General features: G+C 46.5%; 1 protein-coding gene across 1 annotated transcript in view; it reads left to right on the top strand.

Moving 5' to 3' along the window:
* TMEM87B (transmembrane protein 87B) overlaps positions 1–15,916 on the top strand; it is a 376,065-nt gene that overhangs the window by 229,199 nt on the left and 130,950 nt on the right. The window contains exons 13-15 of the mRNA XM_078649037.1: positions 11,523–11,588; positions 13,990–14,098; positions 14,191–14,249. Coding sequence (XP_078505163.1) covers positions 11,523–11,588; positions 13,990–14,098; positions 14,191–14,249 — 234 coding nt within the window. The remainder of the gene's footprint in view (positions 1–11,522; positions 11,589–13,989; positions 14,099–14,190; positions 14,250–15,916) is intronic.

Below are 15,916 nucleotides of genomic sequence, written 5' to 3'. Positions count from 1 at the left end.
AGCTATCGCGCCGAGGGAGCGGGACAGACCACGAAGGGACAACAGGGATAAATGTGACTGTACGGAGCCATCCAGGAGGACCACAAGTAAAAATCTCACTGGAGAGTGGACCCCCACCCATAAAAGAATAAACCATAAAACAATAAACTAACAGCAAAGGCAGGCATACAAAGTCCATCTCGACTGAGGGCCAAGAAGAAGTGGAGACTGCCAAAACAGTGAGGGACTGCCCCATTCAGCTGAGAGAAAACACTCCTCCCCCGCTGGTCTCATGTAAGAGAAGACGAGCCCACTCATACGTTACCCTCAGTCATTCGAGTCCAGGGATTCCCCCTCCATGCCAGCGAGGGTCCGGAGAACTGCTGAGTGCTCTTTGATCATCGTGGTAGGATCAGGGCAAAGGCGCTCAAGATCCCGGCCATTTCAGGGACTACGTCTAGAGGGCCCGTGCGTCCCCGGCTCCGAGGCACCAGGCTGGGCGGTCAGATTGTCAGAATTCATGTTCAGCACCTTACAGTCCTCGGTCATGGAGTGCACTGGAGCAGGATATGTTAGTCGATCTGAAGTGGTTGGTCACAGGGCGAAAGTCTTTTCTCTTTTGAAGGGTACTAGCTACCAAGTCTTGGAATAGCTGAGGTGTGTGCTCCCGGGAAACACAGAGCTTGACAGGAACGTGCCTCTGTCACTTTAAAATTGTGCACACACACCAAAATGTCTGCTGGAGGGCGGTTTGGCTGTCGGGGGAGGCCCACACAATTACATCAGTCAACCTTGACTGAGGATTCCGCTGCTGCGTTCAGGACTGCTCGGCAGGGCTCTTGGACATATCCCTCCAGATCCTCCCTTTCTGCTTCAGTGGGGACAGCACGTATACGGACATTGTTCCTCCTCGACATGTTCTCCAAATCTTCAGAGTGCGACTGGAGGTCCAATTGCCGATCCCGCAGACACAGGATTTCCTGCTGGAGTGCAGCAATCTCTTCGTCCCTGGTAGTTGTGGAGTCCCCCAGAGCGGCCACCCTTTCTCCAACTGCGTCCAAATCTCTCTGTACTTCCCAGTGGTCCGCCTGCAGGTCCGTCTTGATGGCCAAGATGTCTTCTCGCTGGGAGGCAAACCGTGCCTCTAGAAATTCCTGTGTCACGGCTGTATCTGAGCTATTCTCAGCCGAGACCTGACTGGAACCCAGCCGATTTCATAAGAAGATCTCTAACAGACTGGTCTTTTTTACCTTTAGCCGTCGTCATGTGCGAGTCCCAAGGCTTTCCCGCCTGTGGAGCGAAGTTGCATTGGGGTGATGGAAAGCGCGGTTCAGGACGGCCTCCGGTCGTGTGAGCTAGGGCTCCCGCTCCCTTAGTTGCTATTTTCCGCTTTTGGACTCTCCACAAACTGCACTGTCGTCGTGCAGCAACAGGGCTACGCCCCAGCGGGCCCTCTCGCTTCATACCAGTTGCTGTCAAGGCCCTTGTCCTGCCGCAGGAGACTGCCCATGACCCGGTGTAACTGTGCTCAAGCTGCGCTTGGCGGCACCGTTCCCAGTTGATCCCCCCCTCGCAGTTGCTCCTGTGTGCCTCTAGGCTCTAATCTCCCAGGAGCGTTGCTGAGTGTCAGTGCCCCTGAGTGCCCCAGCGCCTCAGACCTCTTGTGCTCAAGAACCGCAGTCAGGAGATCCGGCAACAGGAGCGAGATCCCGGTGCCCCCACTGCTCCACACACCAAACTTCTGGACCAGTCCGGGGCCTCCTCCGTAGGTCCCAAGAAGTTGGAGGGCCGCACCCATCACAACCTCCCCCAACCCGGACGTAGTATCAGGCGCCCGGCAGGGGGGCCGCAGACACGGTGCTGCTGTACGCTCGCTCCACAGGCCTGAGCACCTCCTGTTGGCGTGCCGATAAAGCAGCGCGTACCTTGGCCCTGTAGTCGTCCAGCTCCCCCTCAGGTAGGCCTCACGGCGCTCACCCCTCGACAGGAAGGGCGCTCCCAGACTGGGTGCTCTTCACGGGTGCCCGGATCCGTGCCGGACAAGATCTACGGGCGCCCTCCTGTTTCTTGGGCCTCTCCCGGGTGATATCGCCCCTGGTGCCTTGGCTCTCCAGGCAGCAGGGAACCAAGCGGGTCTCTCCTCCGTGAGGCCACTGCACGCCACAGGCCACCGTACAGACCCGGCAGCTGTATGCTGCGCATCTTCAAGTCAGTGGCCGCACAAGGTGTCACGCTTCTGTGGGAGGCATCCTCACCGCCTTGTGGCGCAGGGGCCGAAGGAAAGTTGAAGGACGCCCCTCTCCTCACTGACAAGCGGGAAGGTCGCTCTCAGCCTAGAGCACATCGACGTCCCTCAGGCTCCGGTAGCGGATGTAGGTGCTGTGGGTGCTTTTAAGTGTGCTATAGGCCCGTCGGGAGCAGAGCTCGAGCAGGAAACATCAGCTCACTCCGTCATCTAGGCCACGCACCCCCGATTTTAATATTAAGCGGTCATTCTTCGACCTTGCTAGCCCAAGAAAATCATTGTCGTCCTGAGAACACTTTAACACTTTTGAGTTGTACAGAACTAGATGCTGTGGAGAGGACACTAGTGTTAAACAAAGGTTACTCAGTTCAGAACTGGCCAGTAATCATTGACCAGGAGAAAAACGTGATACATCCAACAGTAGTTTTTCAGTTTTTTCTTTCACAAAAAAACCTTCTGAAACAATTAACCTTATCCCTTTATTCTCTGTCGAGAAAGTTTGCCTCCATACTTTGTTCTTTCATGCTTCTTGGTACATACTAAATCCCTTTTTTTTTTTTACACTGTTTCACTTTTACTGTTTTGTGTTATTTGGCCAGCATTTCTGTCCCGCCATGTTAAAGTGATGATGTAGAACATTCTGTGATTTGATTCTTCTGTATTTGCTGTCATGTCTGTTGCTTTTTCAAAATTGTTGACTTTTGCTTTTAAAATGTTTTATTTTGTAGTGTCATTCATCAGAACCACTGTTTATTCCTTAAATATTAGTGTCCTCTGTCATCGCCCAGCTAAAAAAACTGCTTATAAAACATGCCTTTAACACCTGCCAGCTGTGGATCTTTTTTATTTTTATTTCTTTTTATTGATTTTCTCAAACATAGTACACATGTTCATACATATTCACAATAGCTTGATGTGACAGTTTTGCAGAGCCGTAGCCAGTTGTCTTTAACATGCTCCTCAGATACAACAATCAACCCATCTTTAATGGTTTCAGCATTTTGCCACCCAAATCAGGTACATGGTCTTAAGAAAAAGAAATGCTTCTAATTAGTAGGGCGCAGGGTTTATGTACATCACACATCTAATATGAACATCGCCACAGTACTCCATTGTAGCCCATTTCGGTCATATTGGAATAAAATAAAAAATAAAAGAGTGGTTGCTATCACCACTCATCCAACTCAACATTCCTACAGTCTATCTCCACCAGAGACTACTATTAAAACAAACATCAGTGTGCGAGTCGCCCTATGGTGTGGAAGTATTCCCATCAGTCAATGAGGGATCTGTCTGAGAGTGTGATAATAAGTAACATTGCAAGTGGGGCCCATATATCCGTGGGTCTGGACGTAATAGGTAACAGTTCCGCGCAAGTAGCAAGCTGCTCCTGACAATATACTAGGTCGTTAATCCACACTTTGAATTTTGGTGCTCTTCCCCTCCCCCAACGACATGCCACTCTCCTCTTAGCCTGTAACAGCGCCAAGGCTACAAACTTACGATGCTTCACCCGTAATGGTACAACATACCCTAACAAAGCCATGAACGGTGTCGGCTCAATCCGCTCATTCACCATAGAGGACAAAGCTTCAAAGACCAACAGCCAGTATGCGTAGATGCCCTTGCAGTCCCATGCGAGATGCAGAAAGTCAGCACTAGGGGCTCGACACCTGTCACACGCGTCCGTGTCTTTTAGTTTGTATCTGTGCATCCGAGCTGGGGTATAATATAATCTGTGCAGGAACATATAATGAATTATTCGCAGCCTGCTACTGGCCGATACCCGCTCAGTTTGCTGTGAACAGAATGCCCATTGTTCATCTGTTATGTCCCCACCTAGTTCCTGAGCCCATTTAGTTCTTGCTAATGCGGCTGGTTCCTCCCTCTGCGTGTGCACTGTTCTATATATCACCGACACCAGGCATTTAGCTGTCTCGCCCTGAAGTGCCAGTTGCAATGGTGCAAGAGTCCGTGGTTCCGTAGGGAAATCTGGGGTAATAGAGCGGATTCCGTGTCTAAGACGGAGGTATAGAAAGGTATCCAAAGGCGTACGTTGTAAACACTGAAAGATATGTGCCGCCGAGCGGAATTGCCCTTCGTGGTATACGTCCCCCCAGGTACGTATGTGCGTACGCTCTTTAAATTCATGGAAGAGCACTTCCCGTAGATGAGGCATATCTGGATGATACACAAGCGGCAGCAACAGCGAATACAGCATAGGCGCATCCAGCATCCTACTTATATAAGCCCATGCTGTGATAGTGCAAGTAACAGTGGTTGACGTCTCATCCCTGCTGGAAAGTGGACCATACAGTGCGCCATCAATAGGAACTGGCTGGGCGAGCCAGTGCTGCCCCGCTACCTGAGGCATGTAACGTGGTTGGTGCACCCAAAAGTAGGCATAATGCGCCTGTGCGCTATGATAATACAATTCAAAGTTGGGGATACCGAACCCCCCTTTGGGAATAGGCCTAATAAGCACTTTCCATTGCAGTCGTGGGTGCTTCCCTCCCCACACTAACCGCGTCAGTTCGGACTGCAGCTGTTTAAAAAAATATGTTCCCGGGTGGAACGGAATATTCAGAAACAAGTAAAGCAGTTGGGGCAGAATCACCATTTTAATCAGTGAGACTCTCCCCACCATAGACAGGGGGAGCATTATCCAGCACGATATATTGTCCGTTATACGCTTCATAGTGGTCCCATAATTGAGTCGCATCAGTTCGTCCCTATCTCTTGTTATGCGGATGCCCAAATATTTCAATTCGTCCTTGCACCATTCCATCGGGTAACCTAATGGAAAGCGAGTTGTAGCATCAGTGAGGGGGAATATACAAGACTTGCCCCAGTTAATCTGGACCCCCGAGAGCTTCCCGAACACTATGAATTCCCTAAGGATGGGGTTTAAGTTGTGCTGTGGGTCACGTATATAGAGCGTAATTTCATCGGCATACAGAGAGATCAATATCTGCCGCAAATTACATCGTAACGCTCTATCCAGATGATGCTGCCTCAGTTTTGCCGCCAGCAGCTCAACTGCTATCACAGAAAGTAAGGGTTATAGGGGGCAGCCCTGCCGAGTGCCCATGGTAACTGAGAAACTCTGGGAGACTCTGCCGTTAACAAGTACCTTGGCCACCGGCGAGCAGTAGAGCAGTCGTATCCATGAAAGAAAATGAGGGAGGAACCCCATGCGCGTCATTACCCCAAAGACGTAGTCCCATTCTATTGAGTCAAAAGCCTTCGTGGTGTCTAAAAAGACAGCTGCCAAAGGCAATTCTGATGATACATTATTCAAAACTGTGAAAAGTGTCCTCAGGTTATGGGACGTCGCTCTGCCAGGAACAAAACCCGACTGCTCCGGTAGGATTACATTTTCCAGGAGAAAACTGAGACGAGTGGCGATAAGCTTGGCGAGTATCTTTACATCACAATTGAGTAGCGACAGGGGTCTGTAAGAATCACACTTCTGTGGCGGTTTCCCCGGTTTTAGAAGAGATGTAATGAGGGCCTCTCATAGAGGGAGGTAGATGCCCCACTTCCAGCGCATCTTCGTAGACTTCCCGTAATATGGGGGCCATCATATCTATGTAGGTTTTATAAAACTCTATTGGGATGCCATCTGTTCCTGTGGCTCTCCCAGATTGCATATGCATGATTGCCTCCCTGACCTCATCAATTTCAAACGGGGCACATAGAAATTGCCGCTGCACATCACTTAGCCACCCCAGGGTCACATCCCCAAATAAGCATCAAAATCAAGCGTGTCCGTCCGCGTAGTAGTGTAGAGCGTTTCATATTGTGCAACAAAAGTATTCAACATGCTCGCAGTATCCCTGTACATAATCCCATCCAACCCCTCCAGCTCCAGAACCACATTGGAACCTCACGTCCGCCTTATAGTTTCTGCCAATGCTCTCCCCGGCCTCTCCCCTTCTCCGTAGCGATGGGCTATCCAATACTTCCCCCATAAGTGCGATTCCCTACGTGCCGCGTCCATATACTCTGTAAGTTTTTCCTTAATCTTTGATTGTGTGGTGCCATCTGGTGTTGTGGAAACTGTCGCCTCGAGTGTTTTAAGTTGGGTCTAAAGTTTACGCAGCGTGTGCATAATGTCTTTGATTACGCCAGCTCCTTTCGCTATACAAAAACCCCTTAGTGTGACCTTAAACGCCTCCCAAACCGTTTCCACACTGTCAACAGAGTCTTTGTTACGCACAAAAAAATCCTGTACCTCCTCTCGGAGCTCCTCTTGGAATACCGTATCTAATAGGATGTTAGGTTGCAACCTCCAACTACCTCTCTGCGGGCCATAGTCCGCCGAGGACAGAGAGAGCCTGACAGACGCATGATCAGAATAGGTAAGAGCTAAGTGATGCACCTGTGAGATGGCCGGATCAAGCCCCTCAGAGAGGAATATGTAATCTAGACGCACCCATGACGCCGCCTGCGCTGTAGTGTCGCACTTGCCTTGGTGTAGTGATGGGGGGGCGGGGTGAGATCTGTCAATGTTCTGCGGGCATGAGATGTTAAAATCTCCACCCCATATTATGTGATTGGAACCAATGTCAATAATCTTCGCCCACAAGTCTGCATAAAACTGCGGGTCATCCGTATTCCGCCCATAACAGCAAGCCAGAGTAACGGAATCGGGTCCCAACCTACCCCAAGCTAAGCAGTACATCCCTTGTGTATCCCAAGCGGCTCCAGCTAGCGTGAATGGTGTACGTTTTCTTACGAGGATAGCTGCGCCTCAAGCGTACGAGGAATAAGAGGAGAAGATTCTATGCTCTGCCCAACTGCACGGAAATGTACTGGAGTGTTGTGGGGTAAGGAGCGTCTCCTGCAACATTGCTACTTGCACCTGATGTCTATCGAGATACGCTAATATCTGGCGCTTCTTACGGGGATCTCCCATCCCTCTTACATTCCACATGAGAATGTTCAGCCTATTAATTTCAGTAGGAGTCATGAGCTCGGAAAGGTACCATCCATACAGTCAGAACCTCAGTATCGCAGGGCAGGCCCCGGTCTAGCCTCAGGCGGACCATCAGAGCCAGTAGTGACTGGGAACCAGCGAAACCATTCAATACTCTGACCACTCCCCGCAAAAGACAATCTTGTATGTCAATGACCATGTGCAACCTCCAACTCCCCCCTCCCCCCCCGCCACCCACTGAAGCAGCCCCAACTTGCCAGAAATGTTCACCCGCCCCCCTTTCCAACCAATAACAAATACAACCAATTTGGCCTGTTAACAACCTTCATGTCCCGCAACATACATATCATGGGTATACCCTTTGGGGACATTACAAGGTGGCCACACATTCCCCCCTCTCCCCATGAGCCCCCACCGCAGGCATTACACCTGGGACCCATGGATGTCTGGGGGTGCCCAGTGTGCAGAGCTAGTAAATTATTGTACCCACTATGTCATGTCTCATGCCGTTATGGTTTACGGTCCTTACTTTTGCGTATCCATGCCACCAAATCCAACAAAAAAGTATAAACATATCTTAGCAGTGAAACAGGCGTCATTGTGAGTCTTCTTCCGCCCCCGTTGATAGAGAATGCTGTGATGCAGCCTTAGCACCATCTGACCGCTTCGTGCGCTTCACATGCTTGAGGAATTCCTCTACTTGCTGCGGTTTTGTAAAGAATCTCTGCTTGCCTTGATGCGTAACTCTGAGTTGCGCCGGGTACAACCGCGCGTAATCTATCTTTGCCTTCCTCAGTTTGTTTTTAACATCCAGGAATTTTCGCCGCTCCTCCTGCACCATGGGCGTAAAGTCTGGATATATGGAGAATGTGTTCCCCTCATATGAGAGAGTCTGTTTACTTCGTGCCGCTCGCAGGGCCACATCACGGTCTCTGTAATTCAAAAGTCTCGCTATTATGGGCCTAGGGGCAGCCCCAGTGATCTGTGGGCACGTTCTACAATAAATTGACTCGAGAAGGACTCCGCTCCTATCGCCGTCGGCAGTAGTTTTTCAACGTACTCCTCCATCCTCTCAGTGTTGGTGGATTTCGGAATTCCAATCACGCGAATGTTATTGCACCGACTACGCGCTTCCAAATCCTCATTTTTGGCCGCAGTCACCCGCAACAGCTGATCCATGCGGGCCAATTGCGTAGTGTGGTCTGTCGTCACGTCCTCAGAGTCTGAGATGCGCCACTCCGTTTCTTTTATTTGGCCTTCTTGGCCTTCTAGTTTGTGCGCTAGTGCGTCCATTCGCGATGACAGGCGATCAACTTTGTCCACGAGGGTGGCAAATCACTGCCTAACCTCCTGCAGGATACTCTGGACGTCCTCTGTTTGGGTTGTGTTTCCATTCTGGGCTTCTACGCCTCCATCCTGTTCTTGGTCGCTCTGCAAGTTGCGGCTGGTCTTTTTCGCAGCGTCAAAGTTAAATTTTGGCTGCTGTGTGTCTGGCTTATACATATTTGCCCTCGGGTAGGCGCATCCTCTACGCAGATCTCCCTGCGTCCTTCTCTCAGCGCTGGGTAGTCGCAAGCAACCTGTTCCCTGTTAACAAGTTCTCCAAAGGAATGCTCGGGTGGGGGCAGTTCTGACCAGCTGACGACCGTGCCCAGCCGTGTCTACCACAGAGATATCCTCACAGTCTACTCTGCTCTCTTGCACCCATCTGTAATAGGGCTGGTGCTTCCAGACCAGCGTTGTTCCAGTACAGTCCCGCCCTAATGGTGTAAGCTCTTCCTTCCTAAGCGAAATCCGACAGCGCGTATCTCCCTCACCAGCTCTATGTCCAGGAGGAGGGGGCGCGTATCCCAGGGGGCCCCCGTGCTGCAACTGGGCGCATTGCGCTCTTGAAGCCAACAAAATCTGTACACCCTGCCAGTGGCCAGTCAAGCACACTCCTGTAGGCAGCACCACAATCTGCCCGCTGTTTCCTCCTTTAATATGGTGCACATAGGGTCTTTAGTGGCAAAAAATGGTGCCTCGAGAGAGACTTGTTCGCTGCTGCCTGCTACGTGGAACGGGGGAGGGGCACACCTCACTGCATCGGCCTCTTCTTGACCGTCCAGGTACCTCCTTATTACACTTGACCGCACTCACTGCCGCATTCCAATATGCCCGCAATACACGGCGGAGGCAGGCGGGGGCCCCCGCGTTGTTCCAGAGGCCGTCTGATCTCCACAGCAGGCCTCCGCTTCAGCGGCCGATTCACGCAGGGAAGATCAGCACGGTACCCGCTGTCACCTCACCGCGGTAGGGCCCCGTGTCACCTGCCTCTCCACCCGCAGCTCACAAGTCCTGTCTGCCGCTACCGCCCACCTGCAGTGCTGCCAACGTGTCCCTCTGTGCACTCCTGCGCTGGCTCATCCCCCGTCCGCCACCTCTCAGCGCCCGATTGCAGGCAGCTCCACCATCACTACCCTCGTGTTTTTTCACTGGCAGGCCTCCTCGTCACAAACGCAGCCTCGGTCTCTGTTAGCCTGCGCCTCCCCGTCTGCTCGCCCTGGGATGTCCGCGCCTTCACACGGTGTAATCTTCAACTCGCCATATCTCTGGCAGGCGAAGGCCGTTTCTCTCCAAATTTTCGCCGAGTCTGCAGATGTTGTTGTTCCTCCGGCCAATTGCGTTTTTTTCTGTAGGATAATTTAAAGGATTATAACACTGGGCTGCGTGAGCCTCACTCCAGTGAGGCCGTCTCGCTAGTGCGCCACCTAGCGCCCCCTGCCAGCTGTGGATCTTGCCCTCCTTAGACAATAATAAACACAATTAAATAGAATAATCAATACAAATTTGTGATCTAAATTAAAGAAAAAGGAACCTACATGAGCCATAAACCAGAAGTGTTGCAGCGAGAAGCATGTATGAAGTGCACCCTGCATTGTATCCACTCCATCATAGACAGGAAAGACTAGAACAGTGGCATAGCTAGCTAGGTGTCCATGAGCCTTAGTATAAGCAAAGTAACTGCCTCCCCACCTCACTAGGGTGACATCTCAGTTTGACAGCTGACCAACACTCTTTAACCTCCTTCTGCAGAGTCTACATCAGCCATATTAAAAGTCCCTACTGTTCTCGTACTCACACCATTCTATTTCCACTCCCTCCACTGCATTTCTGCAAGCCAAGCCATAAAACCTAACAACCATCACCAAAGCCAATAGGTTTGGCCCTTGTAAAGATGATTGGATTAACAGCTTGAAACCGCTATCACAGATGTACTGTCTAACTTTAAATATTTATTGAATATATAGATGTATTTTTGTAACAGAAATTTTACTGGATATCTCTCAGATGAACCTTGTATAAGGGATAACACTTCCACCAATATAAGTTAATTGATAACCGTGAACCAAATGGTTAAATCTGAGAAAACACATTGGCCCGAACTCAGTTTGTCAGAATCTAGGGGCTGTTTATTGCACCTCATAAATAACAATACCCCAGGTTACGTTATTTATCTGGTGCAATAAATAGCGCCAGTTAAAAGTTTTGGGGGAATACCATGTGGATTTTAGTGTACAATGTTCTAAAATCGGATTTGTGCACTAAATATTGTGCACTTTTCCCTTATACATTTCTGAACGCTTGACCTGCCCAAGTTTAATGGAGGGTGAGGTTTGTAATGCTCCGGATAGTTACTGGGTGGGTTAAATACCACACAACTCGTAATTCTTACCCCTGCGACAGCAGGGATTTATACTGGGTTTGGGAAACACTGTCCTACTTGAAATCAGGGCAATTGTGAATTGTTTAATAGTGGTAAGTGCTTAGAGATGCTGGAAGGTCATCTTCATCTTGAGTTGCATATAATGTTAAAATATGCATAGGTAATTAATGAGGACACAGTAGAAAGGTGGACTTTGTTCTTGTATTTTTATTGGAGAAACAAAAGGGTTGTAATGCACCTTTAGAAGTGAGCCTGATGTTATAGAGTTTATATTTTGAAGCTTAATGGGATTACAACTTTTACATTTGTATGAGAATGATGCTGAATTTAGAGTAATCTTTGCTAAAAAGCCCTCATATATACATGGGAAATGGTATTAAGCAGACCATTATTGATAGATGTCTCTTGATCTGCTTGCCTCCATTTCAGGTTTTGCCGTCTCTGTTTGCATGATAATGTACTTTTATGCTGGCAGTGCAAAAATTACATTTAAAATGTACACTGTAGTAATAAACTACTAAAAGGGGGAAGCGCGGTAATGAACCTCATTAATATTAATATGAGTTTGTGAAGTTCAATGTGTGCAAGAAAATTTGATGTGAAATGTTTGTTTTCTTGAAAATGTAAGTTTCTTTTGCTTTTTTATTTAGGAAAAAGAATCTGATCTTCTGGCCAGTGTTCCCTTGGCTTTGCTTGATTCTGGGATGTGTTGGTGGATATCCTTTTTTTACATCAATGACATTTACAAAATCTGAAAGGACCATTTGATGTTTGTATAAGTCTTATTTCTGTGTCCAGTAAATTTTGCGTACACAACAGTGTAGGTAAATATTCCTTGGCAACTGAGATAACTAATTCAGGTTGAGAACCAGTTCTCTTACATCCAAATCTGAAATGTTTCAGAGTGTCATGAGCAAGTGGATTAACTGTTCAAAGTAATTTGATAGATATTTGGATAACAGGATTCATGGTGTTCTGTGGGGAAAATATCCTTGACATTTCCACTTTGTTTGGGCAGAATGCTATTGGCATTGTATATACATAAAAATAAGTGAAATTGCAGTTGTGATTCGCACTCTGGTTGTCATTGTCCATCTACCAATCATAAAATAATTGTGTCTTGTTCGGATTGTAATTTTTGGATACTCTTTTAGTGATATACACCTTTACGGCTGCATGGCAAAAAAGTCTGTGAGAATCATATAGAAGCTTCATTTAGGTATGTTGGGTTGAATAGAATCCCCTTGGCTTTGTTCAGTTATACAAGTATATGACTTTGTATTTTGTCCATTCTATTCTCAATTTTCTCTGACTACTTCTCATCTTCGGGCACACAGTCTTCCTTTTCCTTTGGCATTGGGCCCTACATCATCCCTCCATATTATTAGGCATAGGTTGATATCTACATAAGGAATCCTAAATTGTAGGTTGTAACATTCAGAGAACCCTAATAGAGAATATTGCAGTCATCCCAGTTGAGGCCATCCATTCTTCTCTCCCATATATATGACCTTCGAAGTTCCTCCTACTGCTGTTCTTAGCTTGTTCTGACAAAGGCACCTACACTTCATTATAATCTATTAAGCCATTATGATTCTCCTGTTTCACTGTGTATTTTTTCTAGGCTAAAGGAAGGTGAAAATGAAGTTGCACACATGAAAACTACCTTGTTCTGCAGGGGATTCTACCACTCTGATGCACTCTAGACATACAGTACATCTTGCACTACCATTTTGTATATATAACCTATTGCCACACAGCCACTTATTTCCAGCCTTCATCAAACCTTTACAATTGGTTTCTTCAAACTCTTAGAAATAAAGTGAAAACATCTTTCATAGAGGATCATATCAATAAAGGTCCTTTTAAGCCACTCTTACATTATTCTCAGTATATATGTTTCTTCATCCTTGGTTAAACTTTTTGGGAATAGTCTTGGATTTGGCCTTGGATTCTTTCTGTCTCAGAATGTGTTTGTTTTCTTGCCATCTTTTATTATTCTGTACATGTAATTTCCATAAATTCTCAGTTATCTGAGTTCTAGATATTCCTTTCGGTAAGTTCTCAACATCGGATAACAAATTTGTATTGCACCGATATGTTCCAGTATTCTTGTTTAGGTGATACATAGCACTACCAATGTATCATAAAGCACATGGGCACCCCATACTGTAGATTACATGATTATTGAAGTAGGTCATCTGCTCTTTAATATAATACCATATCCACATTTTCAAAGTTCCTTGTTTTCTCAGTTTTTAAAGAACTATGGTGGCTGTTTCAAAAGTTTTAACTGTCACTCAGCATCTACTACCGTTTTTTATTATTGTGTTGATTAGGTGGGTTTTCACCAGTTGGTCTTTCAACACTACATCTTCCATTTGGGATAGTTGTGCACATCCCCAATTATGAGCAAATATCTTTGTCCCCTTTGATTAGTCTCCATTGACTTTGGAATGATCTGCGTTCCTTAGTATGTGTTTCATCTTGTCCTCTTCCCATTTAGATGAGCTTTGTTTTTGCTTTGTTTTTTATTTTTTGTGAAACCTCAGTTTGTTTCAGATTCTTTGCTCCTATCCCTTTTGTTCAATTGTTGGTAGAATGGTAGTAGTGTAAATGGATTTTTGCTTTGGTTATAATTTCAGCAACATTTGATTCTGCAAAAACGTTTTCAGTTAGATAGTTTAAATGACTTTTGGTTTGTTCATTTTCATGCTAATCCATCCACAGGGGACTAAGTGTAGGTCAAAAAGTTATATTTTCTGTATTCACTTTCGCTAAATTGGCATGCAACTAGACCTTTATTTACAGGAGTGTGTTTGCTTGGTTTATCGATTCGTCCAGTGTTTTTTTAGAAATATGTCGGAAAAAAAGGTGTCTGATGGGTTTTGAAGCGAGTTTGTGTATTGTCCTGATTAATTGGTGGATCCTACCTTAAAAAGAATGAACAAATAAAATTTAAATTGAATGTTATTTTTATTTAGTGATAGAAATGTACAGTTGATGTACAGATATTGGCATGATTCTGTTCAATTTGCATCCCAGTTGTTAATTTGTATTGATACTTTGCGCTATTAGAACACCCAGTGATAATCATTTTCCTTAGCAAATGTTTACATTTTCATCAGCTTAGCACAAACCATGAAGACCCTGAAGCTGAGAAAGAATCCAGTAAAGTATTCCCTTTACAGACATTTTACAAATACCTTGATTTTTGCTGTGATAGGTAAGCGATCTCGTGTTTAGAGTTAATTCATTTCTTCATACAGTGCCTACAATGGGTTTACAAACTATTTTTTAAATTTTATTTTATTTCAGCTTCCGTCATATTTATGGTATGGACGACCAAGAAATTTCGATTGGCAGAGTGTCAGTCAGTAAGTATGCACCAACTTTTTAAGTATACAAATCTTACAAAATTATTATTTTTTCCCTTGGGCTGACTCCTCGAATGCCAATAGCAGTTTAAAGCAGAATATAGGAAGAAAGGAGACTGAAATGCTTGTGCAGATATGCATGGGTATCCGCTCTTCAGTCAAGAAATGAAGGCAGCACTTCCCTGACTCCATTTAGGAAGGCCTGCTGCAAATCATTTATTTTTTTCATTGAGACTTTTGAATGTATTTCCATCTCATAATTTGAGCGTTAAAGTAGGTGATAAAACAGGTTCGATATTTCAGCCATCTTCTCTCAAATCAGTGCTGCCCTTTGTTATCCACAAGTCCAAATACAGAACAGTCTTGGGCGGCGTATTCCATTTATTTAAACTAAGAAAGTATATGTTGACTTTTCGTGGTGGCAAGAATGGTTTGGCTGATCCATTTTAAGATTGCTATGTATCTGGTAGTTTTAGAATGAAATGTGGCGTTACCACATAAATGTAGTACATTTTTTAAACCATGAAACCATTTAATGTCAGGGACTGCAGCGCTGTTATTGTAAGATAACAAAGAAGTATGTGATATTTGTCAGTCACTCCCTCACTTCCACCACGACTGACATACAATCACTTCTCAGGCCGTACAGCTGATCAGATAACCAATTCTGGTAAAAAGTTAGCCTTCCGGACTTCAATGAAAAAGAGCTTTCCTTACTGTCATCATGTTATCATTTATATTTTGACTGACCATTTACATAAGCACTTAGGGCCTTATTAAGAGTATGGCAGTCCGATGGACTGCCAAACCTATGGTGGCGGTGCAGGTATCGCCACACTGGTGGTGCCGACTGCCCTATTACAAGTACGCGGTCGGCCTGCCATGGGAACGCTGCTGCCACCAGGGATCCACGCTCCATGGCAGCCTGAGGCCCCTAATATGCAGACTGTGCCGCTGCAGCACCGCCTAGCATATTAGGAGTTTCCTCACCACCACAGTTTTCACGGCGGTGAGCTGGGCATGAAAAATGTGGGGCAGTGAGTGGGGCAGTTGCTTCTGCACCAGGAGATGCATGTGGGGGGGGGGGGCACATGGTGAGCCCTCCCCTCTGCATGCACCCCTAGTTCCTTCAGGGCATGGACTTGAAATCTATGCCCTGTAGAAACTGTCTTTGACCCTCCCATTGCTATGCCTCTTCTTAGAGACTGCCAAAGAACTGACTGAGACAAAAAAAATTGTAATCTGGCTGGCAGTTACTAATGTCTTTGATGGTCTTGGAGCGGGCCAGCAGCGTGGCGGCGTAGCAGCAGCCCTGCTCCAAGACAACCAACGTCATAACAAGGCCCATAGTAATCACATCACATTTTTGAAAGAGCAGAGAACAGATGAAGCACACTGGTCCTCCATGTTGAACATTGGACAGAAGGCTAAAAGCCTTATCCCATTATAAAAAGACATGTCACAGAAATTGCAGCACAAACCAACTCCTTGTAAGCACGGATGATCAGTCTGAGCCAACTGCATACTCAGTCAATAAAAAATAGGATTGTGTCTTATATATATGTGAAGAGCAGTGAAACATGCCTGCAGACCTAGTCAAGGAAGAGGAAAGAATGGATATGGCAAGACACATGGCAAGCATTTGAAGACACAACGCCAGCAAATCA

The sequence above is a fragment of the Lissotriton helveticus genome, chromosome 6, assembly GCF_964261635.1.
Source record: "Lissotriton helveticus chromosome 6, aLisHel1.1, whole genome shotgun sequence".
NCBI lineage: Eukaryota > Metazoa > Chordata > Amphibia > Caudata > Salamandridae > Lissotriton > Lissotriton helveticus.
Note: the sequence above shows the minus strand (reverse complement) of the source record. Positions and strands in the feature narration are given on the sequence as shown.